This window comes from Hemitrygon akajei, chromosome 7, assembly GCF_048418815.1.
Source record: "Hemitrygon akajei chromosome 7, sHemAka1.3, whole genome shotgun sequence".
Classification (NCBI taxonomy): domain Eukaryota; kingdom Metazoa; phylum Chordata; class Chondrichthyes; order Myliobatiformes; family Dasyatidae; genus Hemitrygon; species Hemitrygon akajei.
The window spans coordinates 72,953,640-72,978,260 of record NC_133130.1 but is presented as its reverse complement, the minus strand read 5'-3'; the positions used below and the strand labels follow the sequence as shown (position 1 = coordinate 72,978,260).

At 40.1% G+C, this 24,621-nt stretch overlaps 1 protein-coding gene across 8 annotated transcripts in view; it reads left to right on the top strand.

Annotated features, from left to right (window-relative positions):
* sertad2b (SERTA domain containing 2b) overlaps nucleotides 1-23,189 on the top strand; it is an 83,642-nt gene extending 60,453 nt beyond the window's left edge. For 7 of the 8 annotated variants that reach the window (XM_073051226.1, XM_073051227.1, XM_073051225.1 and 4 more), the window contains one exon: nucleotides 18,358-23,189. In XM_073051226.1, the coding sequence (XP_072907327.1) occupies nucleotides 18,362-19,261 (900 nt within the window). In that variant the 5' untranslated portion in view covers nucleotides 18,358-18,361 and the 3' untranslated portion in view covers nucleotides 19,262-23,189. Of the gene's footprint in view, nucleotides 1-10,037; nucleotides 10,168-18,357 lie in introns of those variants that run through there. The other variant, XM_073051232.1, reaches the window with a different exon arrangement.
* The last annotated feature ends 1,432 nt before the right edge of the window (nucleotides 23,190-24,621 follow it).

The window sequence follows — 24,621 nt, the reverse complement described above, 5'->3', positions numbered from 1 at the left end:
TATGGGCTGAAGCACATATTAAAAGTGCATGATGTTTGCCTTGCATTAATTTCAGTGCAATATCTGTGCTGGGAGGCTCCATTGCTTGTAATCCTAGAATAATGGAGACAACTGAGCTGAAAAGGAAATACCTTTGTTAGATTTTATTTCTGTGTAAGCGGTCAATACAACAGTAGTTGTAATTACAACAGAGTAACTGTTCGATCGCAGTGAAATTTGCTTAACCGGACAAATGCTTGTAGAGATCCCCACATGATTTGCATGGTGAAATATACAGGAGCCACTCTGGAACCTCTGATATTCACAAATCCCCAATTATTGACAACCTTAAATGCATCACAAGGGAGGAAGGTTGTTCCAAAGCTATTGTGTCTGAAATTTCCACTTGCTGCCCACTTCCTTTCTTTCTGTCTCCTTCGCCAGGTTACCAGTAATAATTTAAATCATTTTAGAAAATGACACAATTTAAGCCCATAGCGGAGGGAAAACAATAAAAACATAAGTACTGTATTTCCACAGAAATACTGTATGAACTAACTAGATATACCTGTTTACTAGAAATAACTTGAGACTCTTGGACCTGAACAAGTATTTTTGTTTTGGGGAAGCATATCAAGTTTGAAATGGGAGTTTGCGGAATATAGAATTGTAGAACAATATCTCACAGATACAGGCCCTGGGACCCATCAGCTCCATCCCACCCTGCTAATCCTAGTTTCCTGTGTTTGGCCATGACCCTCTTAGCCCAGCCTTTTCACGTACCTATCAAAGTGCCTCTTCCATTATACTACTATACCTGTTTCAGCTCCTTCCATAAACTCGCCTCCTCCGCATGGGGAGAAAGTTGCCCCTCTGGTCCCTGTTTAAATCTATCCCTTCTCACCCTAAAGGTGTGACTCTAGTTTTAGGCTGCCCTACCTTGGGGGGAGAGGGGGGGGGGAAACTGTTACTGTCCACCTAATCTATGTGTCTCATAATTTTTCTATGAAGTCACCCATTGTTCTCCTATGTTCCAATCAATAAAGACCCAGCCTGGCCAACTCCTCCCTGTTACTGGGTGACACAGCTCATTGGCTGGGAGGGCCTGTTCTGCACTTTCTCTAAATAGATAGTTAAACTCAGAACCCTCTGGTCCTGGCAACATCCTTATAAATCTGCGCACTTTTTCTAGTTTAACCACATCTTTCCTAAAACAGGGTGACCAGAGCTGTAGGCAGTACTCCCAAGTATATCCTCACCAGCAGCTTAGAGCTGCAGCATAATGCCCCAGTGCCTATACTGAGAATCCTGACTGATGAAGGCCAGCTTGCTGAATGATGTACTCAGTAAGTCCCTGAGGATTTATCCACCTTAATGCACTGTTGGGCTGCAAATAATTCTTCCCTGATGATGCAAATGTCCTCCAAAACATCTCACTTGTTTCCCTAATCTCTTGAGCAACCATGATTTTCTCTTCAGTAAACAAGAGAAATGTTCATTAAAAATCCCACCCATCTCCTGCAGCTCGAGACATAGGCAACCCCTCTGATCTCCTGAGACTGTAAGGTGTAGGAGCAGTATTAGGGCATTTGGCCCATTAATTCTGCGCCGCCATTCCATCATGGTTGATTTATTATCGCTCTCAGTCCCATTCTCCTGCCTTCTCCCTATGATGCCCTGACTAATCAAGAGCTTGTTATCCTCTGCTTTAAATGTACTCAATTATTTGGCCTTCACAGCCATCTTTGGCAATGAATTCCACTGTTTCACCACCCTCTTAGCTAAAAAAATTCCTTGTCATCTCTTCTAAATGCATGTCCCTCTGTTCTGAGCCTGTGCCCTCTGGTTGTAGAGTCACCCACGATAGGAAACATCTTCCCCACATCCACTGTGTCTGGGTCTTTCAGTATTCGATGGGTTTCAAGATCCCTCTCATTCTTCTAAACTCCAGCAAGTACATGCCCAGAGCTATCAAACGTTCCTCAAGTGTTAACCTTTCATTCCCAGAATCCTTTTTATGAACCTCCTCTGTTCCTTCCAGCACATCTTTTCTTAGATAAGGGGCCCAAAACTGCCCTCAATACTCCAAGTGCAATCTGACCAATGGCCTTTTAAGGCCTCAGCATCACATCCCTGCCCTTATATTCTAGTCCTCTCAAAATGAATGCTAAGATTGCATTTGCCTTCCTTATCACTGACTCGTTCTGCAACTTAACCTTGAGGGAAACCTGCAAAAGGGCTCCCGAGTGAATTTTTTCCCTGTTTAGAAAATAGGCTACACCTTTATTCCTTCCACCAAAGTGCACTTCCCTACACTGTATTCCATCTGTCACTTCTTTGTCCATTCTCCTAAGCTGTCCAAATCCTTCTGCAGACTCCCTGCTTCCTCAACACTACCTGTCCCTCCACCTATCTTTGTATCATCTGCCAACTTGTCCACAAAGCCATCAATTCCGTAATGAAAATCTGACATAGAACCTGAAAAGAAGTGGTCCCAATTCCTACTGTTACGTACCCGTGACACGTGACAGTGGTACCCTTGTCACGTGACTGGGGTTGAAGTTATACTGGACATGAGGTAATGGTCTTGTGATGGTGGAGTGATGTCATTTTCCTGCCAGTAGAGGTCATGTGACAGGTTTTTTTTACAGGGTATAAAAGGAAGACCCACCCTGTCAGGTGGGGGCAGTTCGTGGCGGGATTTGCCAAGCTGACTTCATGTCCCTGCGTGATTCAATGTGATGACGCAGTTTAGTTAAAAATGAAGTTTTATATAATGCCTAAAGTTTAAAAGGTCATCGCCAACAGTTTCTTTGCTGTGGAGAGTGAAGATAAAAGTTTGGAAGATAAAAATCGAGGGGAATCGATTTTCGACGGTGGATTGGTATCGATCTTATTTGATCCTCATTCAGAAGGATTTTGTTGACTGTTCTCGTGTTAATCTCCGCTGAGATAGCGGGAGATTGAGAATAGTGTGGAAGAAAGGTCAGTACCTTTAAGCCGTTATATTTCATAAAATTCTTCGTGGGAAAGTTCGACGCCGGGGAATCGAAGGATAACGACGTGGAAGAGAATTTAAATCGCTTTAAAAAGTCTCTCCTTTTAAAAGGACTGTGAGCCTTTTAACTTTCGGAATACCGCTTTAAAGAACTTTTTTTTCGGCATACCGCTTTAAAGAACTGTTTTTTTCAATACCGTTTTAAGAACTGTTTGATCTGCAACGCTATTAAGAACTGTGAATCTGCCGCACAGCAGCTGAGTTCCGTTTAAGCTAGTGTTTGTTTACTTTTGGGGGGTTTGTTTTCAGTGTTTAATAAACGTGTTATTTGTTATAAAAACCCTTGCCTAACTCATATATATTTATTGTTGCCTGAATACGTAACACTACTAAGTCCTATTCCTGCTCCTTGCTCTAAATACCACTGTCAGCTGGGTGTTGGGCTTTCTAAACAACAGACCTCAGCTAGTCAGGATGCACAAACACTGCCCCTCAGGACAGTGTGCTGACCCCACTGATGTACACCCTGCTCACACATGGCTACACAGACTAACACCTGAGTAATCACATCGTCAGATTCGCCGCTGATAAGACAGGCTCAACAATGATGAGACAGCCTATAGAGAGGAAGAACTGGAGGCTGGGTGCCAGGCAAATAACCTCTTCCTCAATGTCATCAAGACGAAAGAGATGACTGTTAACTTCAGAAGAACTCGCACCACTCACACCCCTACACCCTGCCTGGGAGGAGCCTTGTGGTCTTATGTAGTATCCACGCCAGGACCATCTGCCTCAAAAACAGTTACATTCCCCAAGCAGTAAGGCTGATCAACACCTCCACCCACTAATCCACTCCACCACGCCCTCACCTACATTTTATCATTTCCTGCACAGACATACCTGTGCTTACCGTCACTTTATGGACATGCAGTCAATCTCTGTATATCAGCTATCTTGCTTATTTATTGTGTTTATTATTCTTGTGTTCCCTATTGTTGGATTTTTGTGCTGATTCAGAGTAACAATTATTTTGTTCTCCTTTACACATAAAAACTGGAATTGACATTAAGCGATCTTGTATTTTGAATCTCCTCTCCCTAGTCACCTCTCTACTCTTAATATCGCATAGAACTTCTTGGGACTTTCCTTAACCTTACTAACCAGATCTATCTTGTAGCCCTCTTTGACCTCTTGGTTTCCCTCTTCAGTATATTCTCAGTCTTTTTATTGTCATAAAGGGATTTGTTCATCCCCTGCTTCCTAAACCCAATGTATGGTTCTGCTTACCAGAGCCTCAGTATTTCTTGTCACTGAAGGTTCCCGAAAATTGGCAGGTGTACCCTTCACCCTACAAAAACATGCTGTTTCTGGACACTTGCTATCACACTTTTAAAAGCTTCCCACTTGCCATTCATTCCTTCCCCTCAACCAGGCTTGGGAAGGGTGGGGTTGGGTCTGTAATGTAGCCCATTAGAGTGACCCTCTGTTTTTCTAAGTTCTACTCATAGGACAAATCCCAAAGAATGTCCTCTCTTAAGTTCTATTGCTATGTCTCCTCTTATCTGAAAGGGAACTGGGAAGTGTTCAATACCCTGAAAGAGTGTGCTAATACCTTTGGTCACGTTCCACAATCAAAACAACTTCTTTGGTTAAGTACTAGACACTTGGGGTCTGTGAATCAATATCTCTAGAGCAGTTTTATCTTCCAGATGTCAGTCAGGTCAAAAATATAAGTGGAGGACTTTGGAATAATTTATGGTAAATATAAAATTGGTGTCACTTCTGAATTCTTTTTGAAATTTCTCTTGTGTGTAAATGTTTACGGTTTCAGTACCTCCTTACTCTTTGTAATCGTTGGAGACACAAGAGACTACAAATGCTTGAATAGGGAGCAAAAAAAAGCAAGCTGCTGGAGGAACACCCCCTGTACATCAGACAGCATATGTAGAAGCAAAAGGAGGGTTTGAGATTTGAGACATTTCTTATCTGAAACAAACCTTTCCAAATGTCCTCATGAAGCAGTCTCTCAATTTCCCACCAAAAAAAAAGGTTCTATTTTGCATCATTCCATTGGGATTGTTTATATTTTGTCTGCTTTGCCGCTGCCTTTAGTAAACCCCAGTGTGCTAGCCATCAGATATAACCTGGCAAATGAAATTTTCCCTTCACTCTGACAACTGTAATGTTATTGATGAAAATAGGAAGAATAGTACTGGATGATAGTATTATGACACAGCTATGATTGTGGTACTTCATTGATCTCTAGTTAAATAAATGGATACTTAATTATTGTTTTCTTGGTCTTGTCCCTGTATAAAATGAAGGAATATCCTTTGGGATTCAGAGTATCTTGCTCGTACAAAGAAAAAATAAGGTATAAAACGCCTCGATAAGATTTCAGATGAACTCTTGTTTCAAGCTGCCAGAAAGAGTTAACATTTATATTGACTTGAGTCACCAAGAATATATACACAACACAAACAGAACAGTTCTGCCTCGACTAAAGCATTATAGATTAAAGAGTCTGAGCCTTCATTTGTATTGACACCTGTGTATGGTTCTTGAGCAAGCAAACTGCAATGAGAAGGCTGGGAACTGACTTCCAGTGATTCTAGAAGGTGGAAAAGGAATTGGAGGCACAGAGTTACAGCAGAGAAACCGGCCCTTCAGCCCAACTGTCCCATGCTGGCCAAGATCCCTAAATAAGTTCGTCCTGTAACATTCTAAACCTTCCCAAATCCATGTACCTGCACAACCGTCTTTTAAATTTTATTATTGTACCTGCCTCAATCACTTCTTCTGACAGTTAATACCTGCATGCATATCACCCTTTGTGTTATTTAAAGCAAAATCGTCCATTACATCCTGATTTAAACCTTTCCCCATCACTTTAAATCTATGCCATCTAGATCTTGATTCCCCAACGCTGAAGAAAAGGACGGTCTATTCACGCTATCTATGCCTGTCATGATTTTGCACACCTCCATAAGATCACCTCTCAGTCTCCTACACCGTAAGAAATAGTCTTTGCCTGTCCAACCTCATTATATAACTCAGTTCCTCAAGTGCAGGCAGCATCCTTGTAAATCTTTTCTGCATGCTTTCCAGTTTAATGACATCTTTCCAGGTTTTTCCTGGCTGCTGTTAAATAAAAGCACAACATTCCCTACCCTCTGGTCTATGAGCACCTTGTGTGTGGCTAATGATGATGCAAATATTTCAGGCAGGATTCCCACAATTTCTTCTCTAGCCTTGCACAGCGTTCTGTATATACTTGGTTAGACCCTAGAGATGTGCCTCCTCACGTACCCTTTTGAGACATTTAGAACCTCCTCTACTGTAATGCAGACTTTTCTCAAGACCTCTCCATTTACTTTTTCTAGTTCTGAAGTCTTCATGTTTTTCTCTCCGTGGTTTAAAAAAAATAGGAGAAATATTAAGGACCTTGCCCACCTCCCACGGCTCCATACAAAGATGTCCCCTTTCATCTTAATGGGCTCTATTCTCTCTATAGTTATTCTTTCTTTCCCCCCCCTAATATACTTACAAAAACTACCTGCATTTTCTTTCATCTTCTTTACCAAAATTATCTCATGCCCCCCTTTTTTTGTTTGTTCAGTACTTTATCCCTGATACTCTGCCGGATCTTCATTTGATCCCAGCTGCTTGTCCCTGACTCTTGGCTCCTTTTTCGTAGCCTCAATATCCTTCATCATCCAGGGTTCCCGACTCCACCCATTCTTCCCTTCACTCTTAACAGGAACATGCAGACCTTGAGCTCTCATTGTCTAACCTTTAAAAGCCTCCATCTCGCTTGTGGTCCTTTTGCCTGCAGCAACTTACTCTGATCAACTTTTGCAAGCATGAGTTTGAAAAAGTAGAGAGCAGAATGTGGAACTTGCCCTCTGTGGTAATATTGTTAAACTTGTCCATTATTTGAGTCTGCCCATTCCGGGAACGGATCAGATCAACTTGAGCCTGTTACACAAGACATTTTTGATAACAGCTGAAATGTAATATTCATTTGAATCTAGTCAATTCAATCAACCTTAATGTTGAAGTCAGTGAGTTCAGTCTCCCCAGCCAATATTGCCTGGTGTGTGTGTAAGTACGTGTTTAAATGTTGTTTTAGATCCTACAACATCCAGAAACCAGAAGAGACTATTCGGATACGATAGGGTTTTTAGATTTTAAGAGGCTTTTAGATAGGTACATGGAGCTTAGAAAAATAGAGGGCTATAGGTAAGCCTAGTAATTTCTAAGGTAGGGATGTGTTCGGCACAACTTTGTGGGCCACAGGGCCTGTATTGTGCTGTAGGTTTTCAATGTTTCTATGTAACCCTTCAACTCTTCCTGTAATTCAGTTTATTTATTTTTTATTACTAATTGGGATACAGTACAGAACAGGCCCTTCGAGCAATCCCCTGATTTTAATCCAGGTCTAATCACGGGGCAGTTTACAGTGACCAATTGGCCTACCACCTGGTATTTCTTTGGACTGTGGGAGGAAACCCACATGGAGAACGTAGAAACTTCTGGCAGGCAGCGGTGGGAATTGAACCTGGGTCGCCTGTACAGCAAGGTGTTGTGCCAACCACTATACCACCGTGATGCCCAGTTAGAATGGTGCAGAATGAACCTGCCTCTCTTATAGTCCTTCAATCAAAAATCTGTTTTGATATTTTAAAATGATTCCCGTACTGTTGGATTCTTTTCTGCTGGAGGAGAGTTGCTTTTCATTTATCCTTAGAATGAAGAATGTTTCCCAACACACACCTTTATTGTTACTCTGGTTTAAAGCAATGCTTCTTTCACCTGATTCTCCTTCCTTCACTGCCTCTTGAGGAATAGCTTCTGATTATTAGGATGAAGAAAATGTGCCCGCTATAATTTGGCATCCCACAGCGCACAGATATATTGAGAAAGAGAAATCTAGCCTAATTTGTCCAAAAACAGAATCTGAGCTCATTCTTCTGCTCCTTTTTGGCATCTATATGTTTCGTGAGATTGCTGCAAGAACATTGTGACCTGAGATGTAACTTGGGTGAGAGTTTAGAAGGTCAAGAGTTAAAACTAGTCATTTGATCATCTAGTCTGTCCCAGTCAATCCACAAACCGCTTCCCACAGTGCTTCTGCTAAACCCATCAGTATGTCCGGCTGCTCCTTTCTCCCTATCTTTATCCTGCTTCGAGCCAAGTTTGAGTTGATAACACTGTCTGTTTGAGATCAGATTGTGAGTCTCGCTTCAATGGATAAGTATCTACCTTAACGGAGGAGGAGAAGTTCTGATGGTCCTGTTGTATGTCACCTGTTCTGTTGGTGAGCAATTGAAACTATGTTTCCAACATTAAAAGCAGCACATAAAGAGAACGGGATATTAAAGGCAGCCCTTACTGAAAGTTGTGTGCTTTCTATTTTGTACAGACCCATCTAGTGTGCAATTACTTCATTGTTCTTGTCTTAGGAGGCAGATGAAGGGCCTGGAGGAGAATCGTTCCTGGCTACCCCAGGTTTCACTTTAGGCTGGTTTTGTGGGAGGATAGGGAGGGCCTGTGAGCAAGCTGCCACTAGTATGTGCTCCCAGGAGACATAGTGCAGGTTGGTTGTGAACGCAACAACCATTTCGGGGACCAGTGGGGAGAAACTATCACTTTCTGCACCTACTTGGGCGTCTGCTGTTGGGTGCTCAGCACAGTTATCCTTGGATTACTCTGCAGTTCTTCAGGGCATTTCCATATACTTGCTTCTACAACCATCAGTCACAAAACACTTTAGTCCTCAGACGACCCTTCCCCACCATTTCATTGTCAATTATTGCTCTCTCCCCTCATCAGAAAATGCCGGAAGCACTCAACGGGTCGGGTAGCATGTTTCGGGTTGGTCCTTTGACTCCATTCGTCTTTCCGCAGATGAAATCCAACTAGTTGAGTCTTTCTAGCAGTTTTGATTTTTGTTTCAGTATTGATTTTGTGCCATCAACAGGTGCACATCCATGCAATCCACCCACTCGGTCCTCTATCTCCTCCCCCAACTTCCCCTTTAGCACTCTTCCTTATCTGATTTCACTCACCGTCTTCCTTCCTTATCAGATTCCACAATCTGCAGCCAACCTCCTCCCAGCCTCTGCCACCATCTCCGTCCGCCTCCTCTCCTGCCACCTGGATTCACCTTTCGTTTGCCAGCTCCTGCCTTGCCGTTCCCCTCACCTCTTGCTGCTGGTTATCTCTCCTTTACATTCTCAGTCCTGATGCAGGGTCTCGGCCCAAAGTGTCAGCTATTGCTTTGCCTCCACAGATGCTGCTTGACCTTCTAGGTTCCTCCAGCAGATCCAGATCCCACCGTCTGCAGTGTCTTCAGCCCATTAGAGGAGAGTGAATTGCCAGAGGAAACGCTGATTAATCCCGTTCCCCTCTTCCTTACTTCCTACTAGCCCTGCAGCCTGTTTTATTTCCTGCATGCCCACCAACTTGTCTTCAGTTCTTTTTGCCACTTGCAAAAGCAGGAGTGATTTGCAGTTGCCAATTCACCACATCTTTGGGATATGGAAGGGATCATGAATCGTCAGGGAGAGAATGTTTAAACTCCACACAAACAACAGCTGAGGTCAGGATAAAACCCTAGTCACCTGTCAATGTCTAACCTAGGCCCCTATTTTTAATTTTTCACCCCATCTGTTGGGAATCTTTATAATTCATCCTTTGAAATCTCTCCATTTTTTAAAATCTGTGTATAGTGCAATGTCTGGTAAATTAATCTTGTGTCTATGAGGACTGATTTTCACAGTTTATTCATATATAGAAAAAACGTCTACAGCTTCAGGAACTGCCTTGTCACCCAGTTTGTGGTGCTGCTGCTGATACTGAGTAAGAGTGAGCTTCTCTTTGTAAAGTGTTCAAATTGCAGATTTAATCATTGAAGGCTGATCTTGGTTGCACAGGATAACAGACAGCTGAGCAGCCCCTCCTTAAACTTATTCAACCTTTGAACTTTAACAACCAATCATTGAATTGCAATTACAACATGTATGTGAATAACTTCTAAAAAAAAAAATGTGCAGCATGCGTCTGCAGGGTGCGGTGACAGATTTCCCTGCTGAAGTCTTGAACGACAAGTCCTTCCCTGGATAATTTAACCATGGGCTGAGTTTCTGTAAAGGACAAACTGAATTAAGAAGCTGGCTCCTGGCACAGTAAGTTCCGTAATCATGATTTATGTCCATTCTCGTGTTTGTGTTTCCTTCCTGTAGGAGATGAATTCTCCTACTGTTGGTAGTGAAAGCTGACCAACGTTTGCCTCTCATTAACAGCTGTTCTTCATGGAGAAAGTCCTCACGTAGAGATTACTTTGACTAACTTTTTGACTTGCTGTTGTCAGGAAAATATTGCGGTCTTTGCTCACCACATTTCCTCTGACATTCCTGCACCATGGCTGCCAGTCCCCGAGAGAAACAGAGAGAAGCCTATTTTTTACTTGGGATTTCATTAGAAACTAGGCAGAGGGACTGAACAGCCTTAAGGAACTGGAGTTACAGCAGAAATTGCGGACAAATTCCATGAGCATTGCTTCTGGAAAAGTGCAGTGGAAGTTTCACGTTTGCCCATAGGTTTTCAACATTTTGTTCATGTTGATTAAAGGCAAGAGATTTAAGGAATCTACTAACCTCTGATAGTTGGTTTAAAAATCCAGTAATTTAGTTTTATACAAAGATTACTTAATAAGTGCTCGAAAGATTCTCACAGTTTAAACTTGCAGGTTTGGAATCACTGCTTGAGTTGCTTGTTTTTTCTTTCCAAATTCTGCAGTCACACCTTTGATTTCTTACTCAGTTTTTCAAAAGGGTAAAGTTGGTGGGGGGTGGATGTTATAGGTAGCTGGTGCAGTTTTAGAATTTGTAATCACTTTTACAGTTATGCTGGAAAATAAGGGGCGATGAACAAAGATCTCTGAAATGGGCTGTGCAAAAAAAATTTTGAGAACCTTTGGTCTAATTGTTCCTTTGTCTAGTACTAGTGAACTGTTAGTATGTCTACAGGAAATCTTACCTCATATCAAAATTACAAGCAGCAGCTTAAAATATTCAGGAAACGGGTGTCAAAATTTTTTCCTCTTGTCAGTTAATGATGTTTCTAATGTGTGTTCAGAAAATACCAATTTCCTATCCTTTTTTTCTACTCTATGTTCTATGGTAAAAAGTATCTTGTTAAGTTTGAGAGTAGTTAATAACCATAAATTATGACTGAAATATAGGGTTTCCAAGGTCAGACTTGCAAACATCCATCCTGCAGTAGGGGAATGTCACTTTGCAAGATAGGCCACTTGTTTCTGCCTATTTGAAGCCTGTAGACATTGAGTACCACTTAGATAGCTTGGGATGGCCAACATTTCCGACTGAATTTGCATACTACTGGTATGCAGAGTTTGTGTTACACTTGTTCAGCACACGTATGTACTTAAGAGTAAAAAATTATTAATATAATGAAAATATGTGTTCAGGGTAACAAAGCAGCATCGGGAGAATACCTGAATCAGTTGTTGAACAACAACAAACAGCAGCAGGCGTTCAGACTCTACCTATGATGCCGTGGTTTGATTAAAAGGTTACAGTGCATTGTAACACAAACAAAATGCAGGAAGAGCTCAGCAGGCCAGGCAGCATCTGTGGAAAAGAGTACAGTCACTTTTCGAGTCGAAACCCTTCATCCCATCCTGATAAATGTATGTGTGTGTGTGTTGCTTGGATTTCCAGCATCTTCAGATTTTCTCATTTATGACAGTACACTGTATTTGTATTTTACTACTTTTTGGGTTTTATGTAAGGTATAAAAACAATCAGCCTTATAGACTCTTTCTCGTGTTAGATTTTCATGAGCAATGATCTTCGCAAACTTATCAATAAATTTCTCTGCTGCTTCGTGATCAACAGAAGCTTTAAAATTTTTTAAATCTTTAAAAATTTAATGCTGTGGCTTTTCTTAAATTTCTGCCACCAGCCTGCTGAATATACACAATTACCTTCGGTTTTTAGTTTGTTGTGATTGATTCTTTGTGTTTCATGATCAGTGTTCCGTTAAGCGGCTTATGTTTACTCTGACGAATCCCCTCTTTCAATACACAATCGAGATTTTAATTTTTTGCCTAATGCAGTGTTTTTCTATTTTTCATTAACTTCTGTTCATTACGTATGTGAGGTCACTTCTCAAAACTGCCTGCACAGATCTTTGCATCGCCTGCAAATCTCCCAGCACATTGTGGGAATTCCCATTTGTGACTCATGTCAGTGCTCAAAACATTTTTTTCAGTTTTGGAATTTTGGACAAGGGGTACTCAACTTGTATTACTTTATCTTTGCAGCTCATATGAACATTTATTAAAGAAATACTTTAATTAGTGCTTACAATAATGTTCCTTGTTTAGGTAAAAATAAGATGTATTTTTACAATCTCATATCCTAAAGCACGTTTGAAATGTAAGCACCTTGGTGTATGTTGGAAGTACAGTGGCTAGTTTGTATGTAGCTAACTCCCACAAACTGAAAGGCAGTGACCAGCAGATAACATGTCGTTGTGATGCTGATGCGGGGAGAATTCACATACTGGACTTAAAGGTAACGTTGAATCCCTTTTTGAAGTAGACCTTTTTGGATCTTTTGTGCTTACTTGAGAGTGCAGACAGATCACCAGTTTAACATCTGAAAGTCAGCATTTCATACCTTGCCTGCAGCTTCAGTGCTGCACTTAATTTTTGGGGTCATTTGGAGTGGCATTTAAAGCTACAACCTTGTGGAACAATTTGGAGTGCTGGCTCTTGCCAAGGCTGTAATGATTGGCGCCTCTGAAGAGTGTTGTGTTTTTGAGCATCTGCACATTATTTAGAAGAATTGCTAATGTCTTGCAACAGGGGAATGTCACTGTTGGCTTTGTATCCCACTCCACCTTAAGTCAAACACCAGTGCTGGTTGATGTTTGGTACCAGTAATGGAATTGGAATGAAGTGGATTTGAACTGAGGGGAAGAAGTTCAATTTTAACAAAGGATGTCAGAGTTCCTCTTGTGGGTTCAATTAGCTAATAGTGTCAAAACAGCACTGGTCAGTTTATCAGACTTTACTCTTTTGAATAATCTGTGTTCAGTTATGCTTCTCCCAACTTCATGCCTCTTTTCAGTTCTCTGGACAAACTGCTGGCTATCCTTACTTGCACACTTCCTTCCACAGTGTTAATTTTGCAAGTTTGATACACTTGAGATTCTGAGACCCATTTTGTAGAATGTGGACAACTACTTCACTTAATGATTACAGAAAAAAAACCAATAGGAGCAGAGTGAGATCTTTATATCCAGTGATACTTCAATTGAGAATGGTGGATAAAGGGAAAGTGTCACCGCACAGGGGCTGCAAGCATAATTAGCGTATTGAGGTCCGAATCGGTTCAGAATGAAGTGAAATGTTCCTCCGCTATGTGCGAGAGCATAAACATTGTACAAATGGATTTGGCTGGTCCATTGCAATTCTGTGAATACAGTCGGCTCTCCTTATGTGCGAGGGATTGGTTCTGGGACCCCTCGCGGATACCAAAATTCGTGAATGCTCAAGTCCCTTATTCGAAGTGGCTCAATGCGGTGGACCTTAGGACCCAGTGGAACCGCAGACCTTATTTAACCTGTCTCAGTGCGGTGGACATTAGGACCCAGCGGCAGAGATCTGAATCCGCAGTGTTTCTGTTCACGAAAATAATCACGATAACGATTGAAAATAAAGTGGAAATAATAAAGCGATCGGAAAGAGGTGAAACGCCATTGGTCACTGGAAAAGCGTTAGGCTATGTCAGTCAACAATCGGAACAATTTTAAAGGATAAAGTGAGAAAGGCTCTGCCCGGATGAAAGCTACAGTTATTACTAAGCAACACAGTGATTTAATTATTGGGTTTTGGGTTTTTGATCCTCCACATCAACCCGGCACGGTGCAGAGCGCACTCAGGAGTGATCTGTCACTAGATCGACCCGAGCCTGGCGCTGAAACATACGTGCTTAAGTGTTTTATATGCATAGAAAGATAAAATATATACTATATACGAAGACAAATGTGTGACTAACAGATGCTAAGTAATACCAGATTACTTGTTCCAACTTACTTCGTAAGAACTTCCAATTTTTTTCGATCCCGATCCACGATAACCCACGCACATCCTCCTGTATTCTTTAAATCATCTCTAGATTACTTGTAATACCTAATACAATGTAAATGCTATGTAAAATAGTTGTTATACTGCATTGTTTAGGGAATAATGACAAGAAAAAAAAGTCTTTACATGCTCAAACAACGAGTGTTGGAAGAGCACTTCCGGGTTTTCGCGATTTGCGGTTGGTTGAATTCACGGATAAGGAGGGCCGACTGTATTGCTATAGAATAGTGTCAGGTTGTGTTCAGATTTATGACTGAAACCAAGAAATAGGAGGGTTTTTCAACACTCCAATAAGGTACCAGTAATTTTGTTGTCTCAAGAATTTTATCAAACACAGGAAGCATTAAAATACAATTATTAATTATATATTTCTGTTGGGAAAAACTCACTTGCTGGAGAAAGCTTAAGGCTGTTTAAAAATTAATACAATTCTGCATTTTAAATACTTCAAATTCGTAGGGTTTACAAAAACAACCCTTCTTTAAAATATTATATTTGAAGGGAAATTCCTGCCTCCTTCTCTTCTGGTGGCTGATGTGGTCTCAATGTCCCAGCAGTTTTTTTGGATTAAGTTGTAAGTTTGAAAATATTTTCCCCAAACTATACTGAGGCATATTTACAAATTCACAAAGTTCAAAACCTACAACTTTTGTCCACTTCTATCATAAATTTCAGTTGAACAGTTGTTTAAGCACATCTGCTTTTAGCAAAGGTCTCTTGTGCAACAGTAGAGAGACCCTTAATCTGAGGCATCCTGAGAACATTTAGATAGTGCCGTTTGCACTGTTGGATAATGGGTACAATCTCTTCGATGGAGAATATTTTGTCTTTGTAAAGTAATTTCAATCCGCAATGATGGGTGCTTTGAAACTGTTTGCCAAACCTGTCAATTTATCCTACAAAGAAAAAATACTGATTTTCAGAACTGTTGTATGGTGTGGTGCACGGGATGTGACTTTCAGAACTGTTGTATGGTATGGTGCACGGGATGTGACTTTCAGAACTGTTGTATGGTATGGTGCACGGGATGTGACTTTCAGAACTGTTGTATGGTATGGTGCACGGGATGTGACTACAGGCCTGTCTACATGCCATGACATTCAGGGACTTCAATGATATTACTTTTTTATGACTGTTTTTGTGCTATCATTATGGTCTTGTTGGTACCATGTTTTGTACCTTGACCCTAGTGGAATGCTGTTTTGATTGGCTGTATTCATGCACATGGTTGAATGATAATTAACCTTAAAGTAATTTCATTGACTCTTCTTTGGCACGGGGTGCAGCAGAGTCTTCCACTGGTTGTGAATACCACCTTTTTCACTGTTGAATTTGACAGTCTCTCTGTATTAATGCATTTGTCACTTGAGACCCGAAGTACATTGGAACTGAGTGTTTATATCTTCAGCAAAACAATGGCAGTATTCAAATCATCTGTAAAATTCTCTGGTATGTTAACAGTTTCAAAGTAATTATCTAATTTGTTTACACTACCTTCTAAGCTTCTGATCTGTAATATGTAATACTGTCTGTTATATTGTCTTACAACCAATATCAATTTACTCCCAGGTATCTGCTATTCAATGATGATATAAGGAGCATGGGCTGTTTAAATCATGATTCCTACCCAACTTATCAGATATCTACTGTTTTATTTTCTTTAAACAATTTAAAGTGTGTGTGTACGTACACACACACACACACACACACACACACACACACACACACACACACACACACACACACACACACACACACACACACACACACACACACACACACACACACACACACACACACACACACACACACACACACACACACACACACACACACACACACACACACACACAAATTTTCTGTTACTATGAATAGCTAAGGGAGTAAAAGATGACCTGATTTCCAAAAGGCATCAAGTTAAAGATAACACATTTTAATATTTTAAGCAAGATTACTTTTTTTATCTCCATCTTTTACAGTTTCAAAATAACAAAAAAGGAAAAGGGCCCAAAGCAAAGGTTTGGGCACCCTGCATGGTCAGTACTTAGTAACACCCCCTTTGGCAAGTATCACAGCTTGTAAATGCTTTCTGTAACCAGCTAAGAGTCTTTCAATTCTTGTTTGGGGGATTTTCGCCCATTCTTCCTTGCAAAAGGCTTCTAGTTCTGTGAGATTCTTGGGCTGTCTTGCATGCACTGCTCTTTTGAGGTCTATCCATAGATTTTCGATGATGTTTAGGTCGGGAGACTGTGAGGGCCAGGGCAGAACCTTCAGGTTGCACCTCTTGAGGTAGTCCATTGTGGATTTTGAGGTGTGTTTAGGATCATTATCCTGTTGTACAAGCCATCCTCTTTTCATTGTCAGTTTTTTTTAACAGATGGTCTGACGTTTGCTTCCAGAATTTGCTGGTATTCAATTGAATTCATTCTTCCCTCTATCTGAAATGTTCCCCGTGCCACTGGCTGCAACACAAGCCCAAAGCATTATCGATCCACCCCCGTGCTTAACATTTGGAGAGGTGTACTTTTCATGAAATTCTGCACCCTTTTTTCTCCAAACATACCTTTGAACTTTTTGAATAGATCTTTTTGGCCGCAGTGAGCCTTCAAAAAATACCTTCAGCGTACAATGTTCTGCCGACATAAATAAACTTACTCTACAGTCAAACTCTTCCCTCCTACACAAATGTAACCCTCAGATCTTCCAACATCCATGAGCTTATCTAAGGGTCTCATAAATGTCCCTATTGTGTCAGCCTCTACCACCATGCCTGGCAGTGGATTTCATACACTTACCACTTGCTGTGTAAAACAAAATCTACCTCTGACATCTTCCCTAAACATTACTCCACTTGTTGCTTTGGATTTCCAGCATCTGCAGATTTTCTCTTGTCTGTGATTCTACTTACTTTAACCTGATGTCCTCTGGTGTTGGCAATGTTTCAGTTACCTCTGTGCTATCTAAATGTCTGTGGTTAAATCCAGATGTGATCCAACTGAGATTCTGGTTCAGGATGACTTGGCCCACATTGATATTTGAGAGAATTGGAGCTCTGTTTATTGTCTGTCACAGTGATTCTCAACCATTTTTTGGCCACGGCCCCCTTAGGAGCTCTTCTCAGGCTCCAGGGCACCCCCTTTCAAACAGGGGTACAACACAAACAGATAGACAGAAAATTATTTATTATTGAACACCAAGAACATTATGACATACTGGACAAAACTTTAAATAAAGACTATGAAATTAAACATCTATCAGGCCTAATGCGACCCTCGACCTTGGTGCTTTTCTGCAAGTTTCATGATAATCGGGCTTCAAATTATACAATGACAGTCGGAGGTCACCTCTTGTTGCGATATCAATCCTGTTCCTGGATTTTGTCGAGGAAACTGCCTTGCAGAATCCGGTCTCAACTAAATAGGTTGAGGGAAAGGCAATAAAAAATCTTTGGGCTTTTTCCCACAGTGTTGTAAATTTATTCAGCAGATCACTCTTGATCCAAAAATCTTTTTGAAACTGACTGAACTGACGACGTGCAGTTATATCACTCTGAAGATCAATGAAACTCTCTTGAATTTCTGCCTCAATTTGGGTGGGTTGTACTTAAAATGGATTAAAAATCCAATGTGGGATACCGAGGTTTAACAGGTCATTAAATCTTTCTTGCATATCCTTGTGTATCTGCTTGAGATGTTTCACATAAATGTGAGAACCCTTGGTTGAATACGTTGACCCGGTGCGGTCTGATTCACGACTGACTCTGACTCTGAAGTGAGGCTGTGTGGGAGGAGCTTAAGCAATGAATTTACCAGGTGCGCCGAATTCAAACGGTGTGTTGGAAAGATATTATAAATAGGAGAATCTATTGACTCCAATGAAAGTTGCTGCTTGGGTATTTCATTGGTTCAGTTACCAGGGCCCCATAAACACTTGGGGCTGCCCTTCTCGCAGATTTCAATCGGTGGCCCCCTTCAAATGTGCCAGGGCCCCCGTTGAGAATGGCTGGTCTATCAGATAAAAATTGTACATTTCTGGAAAATAATATTAGGTCTCTAAACATTTTATTACAGGTCTACATGGCGATCAATGCTTACTTGCTGAAATCCATATCTCTAAAGTATAGATTTACATTAGAATTCTTGAAATGACCCATCAGGATATAAGCCTATTTTAATAACTAGTTTTTGTTTTCTTTCAGATATATGTTGGGTAAAGGAGCTAAACGAAAGTTTAGTGAAAATGAAGATGGGATGGAAGGCAAAGTGTCCTCTGGGCATGGTTCTTCAAAGGTGTCTTACACATTACAGCGTCAAACCATTTTCAACATTTCCCTCATGAAACTTTACAATCAACAGCCTTTAACAGAACCCAGTTTGCAGAAGACAGTATTAATCAACAATATGTTGAGACGAATTCAGGATGAACTAAAGCGAGAAGGTAGCCTGAGGCCTATGTTCATCGCCCCTTCTCAGTCCACTGACACTCTCAATGATAATTACAGAGAAGTCCAGCCAGCATTCAGCCACCTTTCTGCTCCTCCAATCCAAGCCACAAGTTTGGTAAGCTCTACGTCACCAGACTCCTGCCTGACACCAGCCTCCTTGCTCGAGGAGGACACCTTTAGCAGCTCTCAAACTGTTGATGTGGACACAAGCAAATCGCCAGCCCTGAAAGATAGTTTCTCTTCTGCGTTGGATGAAATCGAGGAGCTGTGCCCAACCTCCACCACCACTGGCGCAAAAAGCTACAAAGGTGACACAAGTGAGTCCAGCAGTCAGAAGCCTGAGGAGGTGCAGGAGAACAAGCCATCTGAAACAAAGCTTGTAGACCCATTGCCCGGCAACTTTGAAATCACCACAACAGGGTTTCTGACCGATTTGACACTTGATGACATCTTGTTTGCAGACATTGACACCTCCATGTACGACTTTGATCCTTGCACACCTACCACTGGACCTAGTGCAAAAATGGCCACTGTCACTGCAGATGATATCTTGAAAACCTTTTCTCCATACAGCAATCAATCAGTGACTCCAAGTCCGCCTTTTAAAATGGATCTTGCTGAACTAGACCACATTATGGAGGTGCTCGTTGGGTCTTGATATGACAAAAAAAAGACTGTTTTTTTGATATATGCAGTTTATTTACAGATATCGTTCATCCTTTATTGTTTTAAATGTGATGCAGTCGCTACAACTTTTACAAGTGTGCATGCATTTTAGTCTATATAAAATAACAATTACACTAGTTATTGTTTGCAGTAGAGTTGGGAGTGTCTTCATCTGTGTATGTCCACTTGTAGGGTTTTAAGTGTTATTTTTGTTCATCACTGATTTGTTTCAGAACAATCTCTGAACACTTGCTGAAAGCAAGGTTGTCTTCACACACAGTATCATGACAATTCTGAAGTATTGTGCATTGAATACACCAAGCACAAAGGTAATGTCAGAATTATTATGAAATGTATACATGTGAGTTTTTTTTAAATTTAAGGTAAACCGGGCTCTCTCTGCAAGCCTTGACATTCTTCCTATATGTCTCAGTTCAGCCATTCATTACAAAGCGACAGTTGCTGTTTTGAACCTGCTCTTTGGGTTTATTTTATATTTTTGTACAGGATCTGCAGTTGATCATATTGTTTTATAAAATGCTGTTTTTATACACCGGATAGCTATTTTGATAGGATGTGCTGTCACAATACTCTGCTAAATTCAGATGAGCAAGAATACCTTGTACTTTTATACAAAAAGATAAACCGAATGTTTGTGTGCTGGATTTGAGGGGAATGTAAGAGTAACTGAAGTTCTGAGTGGATCTCAAGGCTGTACTTATGCAGATTTGCTTGAAGGAAACGTTTTGGGCAGAGGAGATGTACTTTAACTGGATTCTGAAGAATGGACCTTTTAATTGTTATTTATTTTCCTCTTAACATCATTAATGCATCCACTTACTTAGCAGCATCCCAGTATGTTCCTTGAAAGTGTGGCATTTTGTGTGTGGCTGAGAATTTTGTCGTTTAGTTCAAAACCAAAATTTCTAGTTTGCACCCTAGATGATGATAGAGAAAGGCATCTCTGCTACTCACTATTTAACTAGACTCGTTAGTGCCTGTTTAAAACTTCCTGCCCCGTAAACAGTTGGAAGTGTGAATTGATAATGATGTGTTACAAGCAGCAAGCAACAGGGACCTCAGTGAATAATGGGACCAACAGTCTTACCTCCTTTCCTTAAATGAACAGGTTGAAGGATTGGGAAATAAACCAAAAAAAGGACTGGAAAGGATGGTGAAACTTGGCAAAATTTGGAAAGAGGAACAAAAATTGAATTACTGGACTATATCCAAAAGGAAAGGAAAAATGAGCAAAATTTAAAGTTTAAAAAAAACTGTATTGTAATTTGACTTTTAAAAAAATCCTCCAACAATATTTCATAACCTGAAAGAATGGAACTCCATTCTTTTTAATTATGTTCACCTTCTGGGCCAGAGAGCTTGACTGGCATTAACATTTCCCACGGTATTAACAATGCATGCTGATTATTACCAGAGTTAACTTTACACAGTGGGTCTGATAGATAATTAATGGATTAATGTAGCAAATTCAAAAACACTTAAAAGTTGAACCCTAAGTGCCATTTTTTTTTGAAGATCTAATGGTGGAGTGGAGTAAATCACTCAGCAACTTGTACAGTGTCCGACGGATGGGGAATCTTCCTCATCACATTGCTGTGCAATTTATGTGCTAATATAGGTAAGTATCATTCCCACAGCTAATCCGAGTCTTTCTGTTTATCCCTCTCCCACTCTAAATTCATTCATTACCTCCTCACAGTCCGCTTTAACCCATTTGTCCAAAAACAAAACTGTCTCGCTTCTTCTCACATTGTAAACACATCCATTCTGCATCTGTGTGACATCTGATCTCCAAAGGACATTGCATCTATGCAAGTGAATGAAATGAAAGTTACCAGGTAAACACAACAATTTGGTGCTATGTTGTGAGCTTTCAATCTGTGAAGCAGGAAAGACCTAACAAATCAGATTTTTAATTCCACAGCTGAGTCTGAGTGAGGTAAATCTAGCCCCCTCTTTTTTTAAAATTAAGATATATTAATAAATCACACGGTATGAATGTGTCTGCTTTTGGGAAAAAATGTATAAAAGGAGAGTTGTGAAGTATCTTCAGGCTGCAGATCCATTTGCTCAGTCTATAAAGTGCGTCAGTATGGTGAGGCTGATGAGTTTTTTTGTCAAAAGTAGTCAATTTAAAGAGGTCCAGGAAACTAGCATTAGATTAGACTTCATCTATTTTGTGAAACAAAGTACTTATTCTCCAATCCATATTTAATTTTGAAAAGTGTATGTATGATATCAATATAACTGTTGTTAGGAGCGTATTCACTGAGGATACGCCCTTCACTTCAGTATTACTGTGAGTTAGTACAAATCTTTCTGCTACAGAGTGGAGCAGAACTTAGCAACTGAATAAACCTCCTTCAAGCCTCTGAAACTAAAGCCAGCCTTATAACAACACTTTGCAATTCCAATTTGACTGGCTTTTTGAGATTCATCCATTAAAGCAAGATTTTGTAGGGGATTTCTTCTGCCCCCTCCCACATTTTCCTCCCCCCTCAACATTTCCTTTGTCCCCTCCCCAATGTTTATCATATATAATCAAGATAATCAAGTTTCAGGTAAAAGCAGATCTCTATGCATGACTCTTACACTGAGTGTAATAATGCTTTGAAAGCTTATGTTTAATCACAGACAAGTGTATTTAATAATTGTCTGGTAAATTGCTTTGAAGTAATTGGAATGCCTCATACCTGCTGTCAACTATATAACACCATTCTTGTTTTTTTTAGTTTTGTGTTTCTCTTCATTGGTACCGTAGCAATTGTGTGTAGATTACAACCTATATTGCAATGCATATGGCTAATTTAGGAGTAAGTCTTTAAATTAATTTATTTAAGAATTTTAAATTATGTTTTATGTTCTGCCACATTATTATCTGTTTTAAATCCTTCTCTTGTTCTTGCAGTGGAAATGATTATTTGCAGTAACTGTGACTATACTTGGATTTTCATTTTGCAAATTTAAAACCTTTCACAAACAAAATGAAGGAACAGCTAGTGATTTGCTTAACTTGGCACAGTTTCCATTGATTGGAAGCAAAAAGAGTCTTTATGTTTACAAATCGTGCTTTCCCCTCAAAACCTGAAGTGGCCACTTTCAGTAATTTATAAAAATATAAAGTAAGGACTTTCTAGTCTTGTTTGATATACATTGGTATATTATTAAACTTTGTTCTCAGTAAACAACAAAAATTACTCCAATAAATTCAATGCAATTTATATCATGTCTGATCTTTTGATTTAGATGGGGAGAGGTATTGGAATTCCAAACTTATCTTTCACTTTATTGGGTATATTTTTAAAGCCCTCAAAGATGGCCACTTAGAAATTATACATGTATATAAAAATATTTTGTGTAAATTGTACAGTGTATGGACAGAACTGGTAGATACAGTATAAACTAGGACCTGAGAGTAACATCTCATCGGTTGTTGGAAGGTAACAAGGAATGAACAGAAAAAACTTTGGTTGAGCTGTGATATTTCCCACACCTTATTTATTCTTTGTGTAAATATATTTATTTTAATGAGTAGCTAACAGACTCTGCAAAACGGATTATAATGTGTACAGAATGTATGTATAGTAAGAATTGTATTCAGCTTTTGGAATGTACATTTGTGTGGACGCGTAGAAGCTGTATTCAAAGATTGAAATGCCTCTGCTTTCTATGATGAGAGTGCTTCTCCCTTCTGCCGAGGCCGAAACACTGCAATTTGCCACAGATCCTGGAGCTGTGCCTTTTTCTATGCAATATTTCAAACATATACGTCTGAAAGCAAGGTTACTGTATTCACATAATTACAACTGTAATTAAATCCAATTGAAGAAATGTAAGTGAAATTGAGCAGTCTTACTTTTGTAGTTTTATATTCAACAATAAACTGTAAAATCTGATGACTTACCTGTTCCCAAACTCTTATTTAAAAACAACTGCATTCTTTAACAGTAACATGTGTGAAACAGCCAGGTAGAAACCAGAATCCAAGAATTATAATGTACACAGGGAATTCCTAAGCCTGACACACTGTAAGAGCTCTTCCATTTAGACCCATTCCCTATGGTAGTTGAAATGTTTGTTTTGTGAATTATTTATTTGCTTTCCTTTTAAAAGCCATAATGGATTTAGTTTCCACCACAGTTCCAGATTGGGCTTTCCGTGTCTGACAGCTTGTGTCTTAGAAACAGAATACATTAATCCAGTGCTTCCCATTATAACTGGGCTGCTAATAGAGTCATGGAGAGATACAGTAAGGAAACAGCCCTTTGGCCCATTGAATCCTCACTGGACTATCAACCACTAATCCCGTAACAATCTCTCTTTATTCCCCACGAGTTCCACCACTTACCCGCACACTGGGTCAATTTATGGGGGCCAATTAATGCCTTTTAGATGTGGGTTCCTCTAATTAATGATTTATCCACTGTTTAAAAATACTATCATCTTATTTTAAGAGCCCTTTATCATCTTGAACATTGGCATCTCCAGTTGAAACAAGCCTGTTTATTTCTCCCTGATTTCTTCCATATTCAGAGCATCTAAATGTGATGGGTTTGCTACCACTACACAGTCATCACACCCTAACTGGAAACTATGTTGATAACAAACTGTATTAGCAATTTTAAGTTCAGTGTCTCTGCTTGAAAGGAGGAGGCATTGGATCAGCTCCTTTACATCCCCTCACTTGCTGTAGATTCTGACTGATCTGCATCATAACTCCCAATTGCCTTCCTTCCAAATTTTGGCCAACATTGAATACTAGAACATTTAACATTGGACTGGGGGAGGGGTGGGGAGCTTCTTTACATTCAGGTGGGAATGGGCTACAAGGAGCAGTGCTGAAAGAAGATGTAATAGTGGTGATTTTGATCATGGCCAAAGGGTCTATAACTTGGCATTATGCTCAGCACAGTGGTTGTGGCCAAGGGGTCTATTCCTGTGTTGTGTTTTGAAATTTCAACAGTCCTTCTTGGGCTGAGAGCTGCTGGATTCCATTTGTAAAGTGGCCTTCTCCCAGATCCACTGGCTTTAAGTTTTGCCTCAATGCTCTGCACTTCCTCCATCAGAAGAAATATATTTTCTCTTTCTAGCCTTTCATCCATTGGAATGCCTCTTCATACATTTTTTTTAGGAAGATTTCAAATTCTGCTCCTGTGAGTGAAGCTGAGATTTCTTTTATATGTTTAATTTGTCCTCCAATTTTTAATTGTTGTCATCAAGGATTTTAACTGTTTTTTCCTAATGGTCATAATACACAACATGCATGACCAAGAAACTGGGCAGTCATTGTTCTGGAGAATGCATGTGCAGTGACCACACCCTTCCTCAGTG